Here is a 10,943-nt window from a genome sequence, read left to right as displayed (position 1 = left end):
GATACTCTCGAATAGTGCCAGTAAACCAATGACATTGGCAACTGTTTCAGCGGAGTACTTTGCATGTTTGGAAGTGAGAATAACTGCTGCTGATGTCATTAAGAAGGTAGCAGTGCCCTTATCTGCCAACAGGCAGATGATCTTATTTGCCTTAGATTGGTGGGTTGCTAGCTTTGTGCGCCTGATAAATAAAGCAACTTGAAAACAAAAAAATATCTTCATTATCTACATTCGGATTTTCAAATTTTAATAGACAAGAAAGTCTGGCTCGTCCCCACTTTTGATGGTGGTAGTATCCAGCTGTGTGGATTAAAAAGCGAGTTATAGCGGCACAGGTACAGTGCAAAAAAAAAAAAAGGACACACAAGCAGGAAGGAATGCTGTGATATATTCTTCACACACAGACAAAGCAATAAGGTCGTGTTTATGACGATAGTACGTCAGATACGGGGAGGGTGTTGAAATGCAACCACAGCAAAACAGTCCATCTTGTTTTGCCAGAGAAAAGAGAGGGGAAATTAATGAGAAAAGAAAGCGAGAAAGGCGACGGCGAGGGTGGTGGTGTTGCTCTCAGTAGCGTGGTGCGACAGCAAGCGAGACTTGGAAAAGTGGCAATGGGCCAATGCAGACTGTGAGAGCAAAAGCATGACAGAGCCCAGGTACGGAGGAGCATAAACACTACGGCCAGCGTAATTAAAGTTGCTTTACCCCGACGTACAGCCAGTGCGACTGAACGTTTTTTTGCAGTTTCGTTTACAATACAAAAGGAGCCCCAATGCAAATGTCCACCCAAAACGGCGTCTTACCTTAGACGAGACAATTCTGTTGTCACAAAACTTTGGCGGGATGAAAGGCTCGCTGGCAGAACATGGCGGATGACCGACGAAGATAGTCCGACTGTCGACTCTTCTTTCGTCGCCTTTAAACTGCGGGGAGGAGCAGGAGGAGTGAGCATGGCGGCGGGTGGAAGAAATACAGAACATTAAGGCTAGAATTGGAAGGAATATTAAATAAATCTAGCACCAAAATGAAATGGACTACCAGTCGACTAGCCTGAAGTACACATGGCCGAGAAGACTCAATGCCAAACTTCTAAAGCTTAATTTATTCTTTGGTCACTCATACTTTCCACATTTCCTGGCAATACCGTCACTGTAAAATTGTTAAAGGCAACTGGGGATCAGCTTTATCTAATAAAAAGCTTAACAGCATTTGGGTCGAGGGAGCCAATTACAATGAACATCGCATCATGGCCCTACGCCAGCGCCTGGGAAAATTAGAGCAACCTGGACAGCGATCTTACAGGATTTCAGTATCAAACAAACCTGGAGTGACAACTCGACAGAATTTCAGTTGATGCAACCATTTGCTCGGCATTACGGGTGAAATAATCATTGCTTTTATGCATTCTTTAAATGTTCATACTATCTGCACAGCGGACAGGAGGAAGCAGCCAAAATGTTTGCCGCCATGTTCACACCTCAGTGTGTCTGTCAAATCTCCCATCTCCATCTTGGATGGCACATCAATAAGCCCTTCTGCAGGACCACATGGACCCAGCTGGCGGCTGCCAGAGGATTAAGTGAGGGAGACGGAAAGACTGTGAAAGCGGCGAGAACAAAAGGGAGAACCTGCTTCTTTTATCGTCAAACGGCAACTAGCCCTCAGTAGCAACGACGGCATCCCAAAGGACCCTTGTCATACATTTCTTACAATCAGACGGCTGAATCATTCTTCTCCTCTGTGTTCTGAAATACTCACAAACAAAAATAACACCTTTTCTGAGATACATGTAGCGATCTTTTACCTGCAGCAAGCTCACGAGGGCGGTTTGCCCTTGAGCCATGCTCGTGTTCACAGTAACGAAAGGTTGTTGCGGGCTTTTGATATAGATTAAACACACAATTGCCGAAAAGCTGCATAAGCAAGGTCTGACTTTGCTGATGACATTCACCAAGAAATGTTGGAAGCCCCAAAGCTGAATTTACACAGTAGGCGACCATTACTCTGAATCTCAAGTGGCATAATTTGGAGATGCACCGTGGTAGTAAAAAAAAAAAAAAAAAAAAAAAAAAACTCCTGGAATGAGATACATCAAAATCGGGCCTACTGATTGGATTGGTATCAGATAGCTAGCAATATATTATTGCTGATTTCATGCTATACTGTATTTTATGGGCCGCTTAGTTTTTCCATCAGCAGGTAAAACCTGTTTTTGTGTGTATATAGTCATCTTTTTTTGTTTGTTTTGTGTGTTTAGACATCAGGGCAAAGTGACACCACGTCGACGGCAGTGGCTTTTCACTTTATGAGAATTTTTTTTTTGGAGGGATATTTGCAGGCTTCTATCTTCCACCTATCTCTTAAACGGTTGATGATTGGACGATTTATTTAGTCCACATTCTGGTTTTATTCAGAAAATTTCAATTATTTCCTTTTTTAAGGTTATCAATGTGCTTTAGGGAATGCAGAATAAACGGCAAAAAAGTCCACTGGGTCAATGGCCGTGAAAAAACTGGCGAGCCGTGATTGATTGTGACCTGAGACCTGTGATGTCATTTTCAGTTGACAGCATGTAGCAAAATGGCTGCTGCCTGAGATGGATGGATTTTGACCGTTTAATCCATAGTCCAGACTCTAAATATTAATAAGAACATGAGATTCGACTAGGTGGGCTGCACAGAACATAGAATAAGTAAAATTTTGGAGTTGACCTCTAAGAATAGTGAGCTCGCCTGCATACAAGAAACTCCACTGATGACATTTGCCTTGACGTCAGATGTCAAAAAGCTGCGTTCAATGCTAACACAGTTAGCAAACACAGCCAAGAGTCATGTCAATACTAAGTAGACGGCGTTCCTTGATGAAAGAGTCTCAGCGACAAACCAATTAGATCAATAAAGCATATAAGCAGCCCTTAATGGAGCTGAATTAAGAAAGGAATGGTGCATTAGGCAATTGAGTGATCTTGAAACTTTCCATCAAAGTACATTTAGATGCAATTACGCACAGTGTGAAGACGTTCTGAGGTTTACTCGGAACCGATGACCTGCCACACGCTCACTCTTTATTTCACTGTTTCGCCACAATGGCTATACTCTTTGTTAACTCCATCCATTTTCTGTACCACTCCATCACAAAGAATTCATACCAACAATTCAGCACTCTTTTAGCGCATTCCTTAAATATAATATATAAAATGTTAGCCAAAGGAATAATATGGATTTTTAGAAGGTTGACACCCCAACAACTGATCAACCAAGTAAATGTCTCTAAAACACTTTTGTTCCTCAATTACAAAGTGAATGTTTTCTAAAGGTTTGGCTACATGGATTATTTTTTTAAATATGCACTTTAAAGTAGCGTGATTATTGCATGTATTAATGCGCACTTAAACCAGATTATTAGATGTGGACAATTGAGTGCAGGAGCTTGATTCATTTCAGATTCATCCAGTGAGCATGGGAGCTAACCTATATTTGATGGATGGTTCATCGCATCAGCTTGGAAGTGTGTCAGCGCCACCGATGAAAGTAGGCCAAACACGTTTCAGATTCATATTTGTTACTTTAACCACACAAGCAACCTCTTCCAAATGCACCACTTTGGGTTTGAAACATTTGGCAGAAGCAATAAAGATCTACAGTTTGAATGTTAAATAGGTTTAAATACTTTGAGAACTTCCGAGTGCTAAAGTGGCATATTTTAACTCTTGATTTAAGTCAGGGGGAAATATTTTAAGGTTTTAATGTCTCATGGGAGACAATCGAGGGAATGAGCTATGTCGGCTTATCGGGTGGAGTGAAAACATTTGGACAGTTGTACAATTTCACACAATGACGTTTCAGAGTATGTGAGTCACTGTAGGCGAATGCTATGAATTCCTTTTGAATGGTGGACATAGTGCAATTCAAGAATAGAAAGAGGTTAAAAAAATAAAATATTTTCGAGACAATGATTGTAATTTCGTGTTGCATGAGAAAAAGTGGGTATGCATAAAGTATCTTGACGCTAACTGTGCGTTTGTTAAGCTTTCGGGCAGCAAAGCGGGACAACCCAAAAGCAAAGAAAATGTGTCATAAAGCTGCACAGAAAACCCGCGAGTGAAATGTGCTTCAACACATTTAATGAGGTGAGAGGTTTGAGGGAAGTGGAACTAAGCTCAGACTTCTTTATGACCTGCACGTGTTCGTAATGATGAACGGCACTTTGAAGACTGACACAGCAGCTGATATGGAGCAAATGCCATCATGATTTGGCATACAAATGAGTGAATCGATAAACATTTCGTTCTTTACATTTCCATTACTACTGCCACTTTTTTGATTTTAGTGGAATGTATGTTTTGAGAATATTTATTTTTGAAAAGTTAAGCACAGGAGTTGTTTGGCTTTGAAAGCTTAGCGAATAAAATCGTGAAGGACGTCATGCGAGTCAATCTAAACAGCACTTGCGTTTGAACTTCAACAATTCTTTCTCGTCAATCTAAACAGCACTTCAACAATTCTTAACCACTACTAGCATTTATGCAAGTTGCTCCACCTCATCAGCCAGTCGTCATTTTCTTTTCCAACTTCCAAAGAGGAAAAAGAAATCTTGAGACTTGCATACATAGGCTTTAGGGAGCAACATCTGATCCTGTGTAATGCGTTACAACCAAATACATACTTTTAAAATAATCTGAAGCTTTTAACTATATTGGTAGCAACAAACAAAAAAACAAACTCAACTTGAACTCAACTCTTTAACAACATTACTTCCAAGCACCAGGCAAAATGTACTCGGCGGTACACGAGGAGTCCATTTCTGCCCTTTAAAGAGTACACTCAACACTAACGTACCCCACGGGGCTAATTATTACACTCCACGGCAACTGCAGTACAATTCCCAGAGCTCACAGGGAACAAAAGTGAGGCGTCAAGGGTACGAAAGCATTACCGGGTACAATGGTGCCATTTCTTATCCTGAGGAGACGCGGTTGTCTTGTCTTGTGACTCTCGCAGACAATACTCTTACACAACTCACTGCGTGCTAGTTCGACAATCTAAGGCAAACTAACACATTACATCCTCAATTGTTTATTTTTGTTATACCTCAAAGACATCAAACCCCAACGACAGTCTTTGTCACACCATTTATTCATCATTTATTCATTTCCTGTGTGACAAATTCTTACTGTGGGCTACAAAAATCCCCTCGTGTAGTTGTTTTCAAAATAACTGGTGCTGAAATTAATCACAAACTAAATAAATACCATCGGTGTGTGTTCAGATTGTTTTTACCATTACAACCGGCCAAAGTTAAATTTTTGGTCTCTTCAAATGTATATGTCTTGGCATTAAAAAGTAATTTGACAGTTGAACGGATCAATGCCGGCGGACTATAAAGTAACTGCAATTTAATGAACACACTCTCGCTTTAATAATCCACATTAATATTAATCAAGAATTTGATAGAAGGCCAGTACCACTACCCGGTGGTGAAAAGGGATTTACCTCTATCCTATCCAATGGCATAGCAACCCATATCAGAGGCCACTTTTGGTGTTTGCACACACTGATGACCCAAGTAACAACTTCAACTCAGGCCTGATCTGATAGGCGTTGTGAGGCTTATTGTTCTGTGAGGATCCCAGCAGCTGTACAAGACACTGAGTGTTCTGTACCACGGGCTGGTACTGGCCTACATCGCACTGAGTCCCTCGATGATTGGGGGGGAGCGGGGGTTATGACAGGGGCTGCTTCCACAGATTGTTCTTCGAAGCCTCGCAAAAGCTGCACTTGGTGTTGCGTTAAAGCTACTTGAGCAACTCACCTGTTGTGTTCGAATGCAACTGTGGAAATAGAAAGGCGGTTTGTGACAAAATAACAGTTGGCGACAATGGATGTGAGTGTACTAGATAGTATTTGGAAAGAACGTCGGATAGGTTCTAAAGAAAAAAAATAACCCTAACCACAAATGTACGTGGGTTCAATGTACAGTGAAACCTTAGCAGTCAAAATGCCTGAGGTCATAAAATACAATGATAATCATCATCATAATTTCCCTCTTGATTATCATCTCAAGGATAAAGACCAATATAAAAAAAAAAAAATGTTTCATTGTGACACCATCACAGAAAATGACAATTTATGTAACTTTAAACGGGGACATTAGTTTAAAATATGAAGTCAACCTGTACCCTGAAATGTTTCACTACTTGGTTTTGGTGCTTGTTTGTCTCTGTCTATTGAAAAGGAATGAAACAATAGAGCTATCAATAAAAAAATAAAGTGAAGATAATGTAAATGATTAAAAACACCCTTGAAATAGGAATGAAGATTAAATTTGAGCAGACTAGAACTAAAGGATGATAAAGTGGAAGCTTTAACTAGGAATAGATTTTATATTCACTGGGAAAGTTGATCTATTAACTTGTTTATTTTAAAGCATTTGATTCTGTGGGCTTGAGGCCTGGTCTGCAAATTAGTATGACTTATCTGATGGCACACTTGATAGGAATTAAAAGAGGAACTGACAAAAAAAAAAAAAACACATATTCTGGGTTCCTGGGGAGAAAAATCTCCAGTTTACGCAAAAAGTAAGGACACTTCAAGCTGCAGTCTAGTCACACTTTAATCTATAATTAAAGAGAATTTAAAGTAGCGTGTGCGTGGCCATAAATGGAGGACGTTTTTTCAGGCCAAGTGCCTAGTTGCCTGTGCTCTCCGGACTATTTCTGTATGCGACAAATCGCCATATTCAGCAACACTTAAAGGGGAAGTCCACCCAAAAATGTGCTCTATAACATGTTCTATGCAGCCCAACTAGTTGAAACACATTATTCTGTTAATATTCCATTTGGGGAATATGGATTGAATAGGCAAAATCCACCTGTTTTTAATTCAGCTCGGAGGGGGCGGCCATTTAGTCACTTGTCGACCGAAAATGACATCACAGTTGTCATCTCAGGTCACAACCAATCACGGCTCAGCTTCAGAAAACTGGCAAGCCGTGATTGGTTGTGTCCTGAAAACGAGAAAAAAGTAGGTGAATTTTAACTAATTCCGCTTTCTATGAATTGTGACTAGCTGAAAATCACAAGTTTACATGGAGATAATTGTTGTCAGCAGTTGCCCAAAGGGTGTGTTGACTATCTGAATGTTTTGTGTCCAGGAGGTGGGTAGCACGCATTTTTTTTTTGTTTCCCACACGTTCGTTAAATCCTTAAATGGATGTTTCAGTTTCACCTTTCTTCTTAACTGGTACTGCATCATTTCAGCTGAGAAAAGCGCATATGTATACAGACATCTCTGTATTTATTCTCTTCACGCCACTGTTTGAGCGGCAGAAATTCTCTGGAGGAGCCTTTATGCATATATGGATGATGAGGATGCATTTGGAGTGCCACAAGCCTGGCGAGGCAACGGCGGGTCAGGCGGGAGCAACCATGTGCGAGATAATTCAAAATAAATGAAGAAAGCTGAATTATTCAGACGTACAAACTGAGAATTCAACCTGGCTTTTGAACAGAAATGGATGAGCGCCAAAAAATGACGGTCGCCTTTTAGCCCGTCCATCAAGTAAGATAAAAATCCACCCACTGGTTTCACTCAAGGTTCAGAGTTGAGTGGAGTCAAGGCTGCCCTTCACTATATTTCATCACGGTACAATCAGCCAGTGAAACTGCGACGTTACATTTTCCTCCCGTTTGTTGCAGACAAGCTCTGTAGTGCAGTTGGCCGACCGCACAGGCAGCAAAACAAATGAGCGATTTTTGAAGGTGGATTGGCCGGCTAACTTGCGGTGTGAGAATAACGGCGGTTAAACTGAGCAGTGAGAATCAATATGCATTCTAATCAAAAAGGGCCTAATAAATCACACTGTCCTGTCTCGCACTGTTTGTGCGGCCTTCGGACGCTCTCAGCATTTCACTATTCACCAAAGAGACAACTCTGTCTGCTCAAGGACTATTGTCTCTTATCTGTCAATAAAGGATTCACGACGCGCGTCTGACGAGTTGCATGAAAAAGTCACAGACTAGACAGCAATTAAGAAAGAAAGAAGCACTTTTAAGTAAGAGTTTCTTAAACTGTTCATTTTATTGATCAGACTGGGGAGTCTTAGATCAAAAATCACTTGTGCCTTGCACGCTAAAGCTTGAAAACTTATTTTTTTGCATGTGTAGTCAACACTAAGGTGACGATTGTAATTTTAGAACTGTTTTTTGTGAGAAACTTTTTTTGCATTACCAATCAAAAATAAAAATGAGAGATGCAGGTATTATTAGCATCCTCCCATTCCACACTCTAGCATCTGGAACTTTGAATGTGTGTGGCTTTAAAACGCGGGGTTTAGCCTGGTGAGTGACTGCATCCCAAGTCAATTGCTTCGACACTGTCATGGCCATTAAAAACACCAGCTATGGTCACCACTTAATGATTCAACTAGTTGGTGGTCGAAAGAGAAATGGGAAGTTGAGCAGTACCCGTAGAATAACTGTTATACTGTTGATCAAGGGAATGTATGCGAATGTCCCTGCTCAGAATTTTCTGTATCTGGAATGAAGTTGCTTTCAAGCATTCATATGAAAGAAACAATACTGTGAAAAAGGATTGCGTTTGACCTTGAATGTTGCACAGTTGTGAGTTGTCGCAGGTTTGCTGCTACTACTACTATCGCCTTTGTGGCAGGCTCCACCTCTTTGAGAACACAGCGTTGCCTTCAAGGGCTTCAACCAACATCAAAGGAGACTGTGGGATTTTGCATTCCTGTCAGAAGCATTACAACCTCTGGAGCCCAGACACCCCCACCACCACCCTCGCCCCCGCCCACTCGAGTGCCTGGCAAAGAGGGAACAAAAAATAAAATCCAGCCTTGCTCATTCTAATGCTATTCTCAATGTTTCTCCCAGAAAATACACATGGAGCGAGAGTCAAGTGAAAACAAACAACATGGCTCATCTGGTGATTTTGGGAGAAGCACTTACGCCGTTCCCCATCCCCGCTCGTCCTCCCCCGTGGGTGAGCACAGGGTGGTGTGATTTAGGAGGCCGAGATAACAGCGCTGTGCGCATCCATGTCTGAGGTCTCTGCACAAAATCTTATTTACAGCTCACAGCGAAAGGAAAGTACAGCAGCAATCCTCTCCCTCACGGAGCGCATTTGAGCTGACCTGGCAAGACTCGAGAAATGGTCACACATCGGCGTTATTTGTATTTCCTACCTACGCTCGCAGACGCTCTACGGTTTAGGTTGCTTGTGCCAACGGGTTACTATAATGAACAATGTGACTTCATTTCTGCTTTTTTGTGCAACCCCAGTCATTTCCTTCCTGTGAAACTGACATCAGCGATTGCTTGAGCGATAAGAATTTGGTGGGAATTTGGAGGATGGGCTTTGTTGACCGTCCATCCTCCAAAGCCCTAAACCTATAGCAGATACGGTTTCTTAGTTATTTTACGACTTCCTTGAAAGACCACTCAAGCAATCCCTGCCATATTATACACTAATTTAGATGCACTGAAAGTTGTACCATTTAACAAGATCTTACAGCAGAGTTGTAATGATTCTGAAAGATGTTTAGAATACAAATAATAATGCACAAATTTGATTTAACACAATCACAATTTTACTACAGTGCTGAATTTGCCACTTTATACGTGTATTGAAGGATGCTTCCGATATCGTAACGCTCTCTACTCAGTATCGGTGACAGCTCGTAGTAGTATCGGGTGTGGTACTGACAATATCAACAAATGTAAAAATCAGTAATAAACATCCTTATTTTTTTTTATTTGGGGGATCCAGTTTACCAAAACCTTGCTGTTGTACAGTAATTCTAGGAAGGTGCTTCTTTTTCTTTGCTTTTAAATGTCTTAAAACGTTTGCTTAAAAACGTTTTGTTATTAAACGCATTCCTTAACATGTGGAGCACATTGAGTTACAGTGTATATGAAATAAAGTTGCCTTCTTGCCTCTCGAAGTCACACACGTCTATATTTATGAAACATGGCTACGCTGTACCAACAATTTGATAACTTCAGTAGACGTGGGTGAGCGAGCTGAAGGATTCCCTGCGTGCGTGCGTGCGTGCGTGACCTTAAAATTGGGAAGGGGGGGGGGGGGTCAACTTGCAATGGTTCGTGACTCCCTGACTCACGTGAACTTGCCTCGCTTAGCCCTCTGCCACCGGGGTTCAATATCGTCCGATTGAGCCCAACAGCTGTGAGCAAACAATTTATACCCAGCTCGCAAGCAGCACTTAATAAAGCTAGCTTAGGATCCAAACCAGGCGAGAGTGTCATGAGATAACCCCGCGTGTGCGCGGATGTCAGACAGTCACACACACTGATACATACCAGTCGGTTGAGGCTTCTTCGTAGCATCTTGATTTCCTCAACTCTCCCCGGCGGCTTGGGTTCCACTGTTCCCCCGCCGCGCGCCCCAGCTCGAACAACTTTACATGTAAATATGACTGAAGCTAGCTCCTCCTCGGCTATCTATCTTCTACTCTACGGACGTTAGTTGGAAATTGCGCGGCGGCGACGCTACATCCTCTCCCTTCGTCTTGTCGTCGTAGACTCTGCCACCTCGTCACCATTCGCATCCTCTCTCGCCCAAGAGGCTCGGCGTCGTGGTTCTCCCGTCGCGCTTCTTCTTCCCTTCAAGGCTCCGGGCTCGAGCCGACGCGGACATCTCGCTCGCTGGTTGACTGGCGGCTGCCTGGCTGACTGGTTTGGGCGCCCTGTTGCTGCCGCCAGGAACCGGGTTGACTTGCGTCTTCGCCTGACTCACAGTGATACCGGAAACTGCCGTTAAAATCGGTGAACTTGTGATTACCGGCGACGCGTGCCGGTGGCGTCACCACCCGAGCGAAGAAGTCTCCGTGAGTGGACTGGAGCGGAGTGGCTGTCTGCTGGTAGCGTCTTTTTCCAGTAAAGGATTGCTCGCCCCTCCCGACTG

At 42.4% G+C, this 10,943-nt stretch overlaps 1 protein-coding gene across 8 annotated transcripts in view; it reads right to left on the bottom strand.

The window, feature by feature from the left end:
- Nucleotides 1–10,943, bottom strand: part of atp11c (ATPase phospholipid transporting 11C (ATP11C blood group)) — a 30,883-nt gene extending 19,940 nt beyond the window's left edge. For 5 of the 8 annotated variants that reach the window (XR_015860473.1, XM_088385271.1, XM_088385706.1 and 2 more), the window contains exons 1-2: nucleotides 10,340–10,942; nucleotides 807–926 (exon numbers count right to left, since the gene is read on the bottom strand). Coding sequence is in view for 6 of the 8 variants with exons in the window: in XM_088385271.1 (XP_088241397.1) it covers nucleotides 807–926; nucleotides 10,340–10,366 (147 nt within the window). In the remaining 2 variants the exon portion in view is untranslated. Of the gene's footprint in view, nucleotides 1–806; nucleotides 927–4,938; nucleotides 5,087–10,339 lie in introns of those variants that run through there. The other 3 variants (XR_015860483.1, XM_088385499.1, XM_088385423.1) reach the window with 2 other exon arrangements.

The sequence above is a fragment of the Syngnathus floridae genome, chromosome 1 (genome assembly GCF_059516105.1).
Source record: "Syngnathus floridae isolate MCC-2025c chromosome 1, RoL_Sflo_1.0, whole genome shotgun sequence".
NCBI classification, from domain to species: Eukaryota; Metazoa; Chordata; class Actinopteri; order Syngnathiformes; family Syngnathidae; genus Syngnathus; species Syngnathus floridae.
The sequence above is the reverse complement of the archived record's forward strand: the minus strand, read 5'-3'. Positions and strand labels throughout refer to the sequence as shown.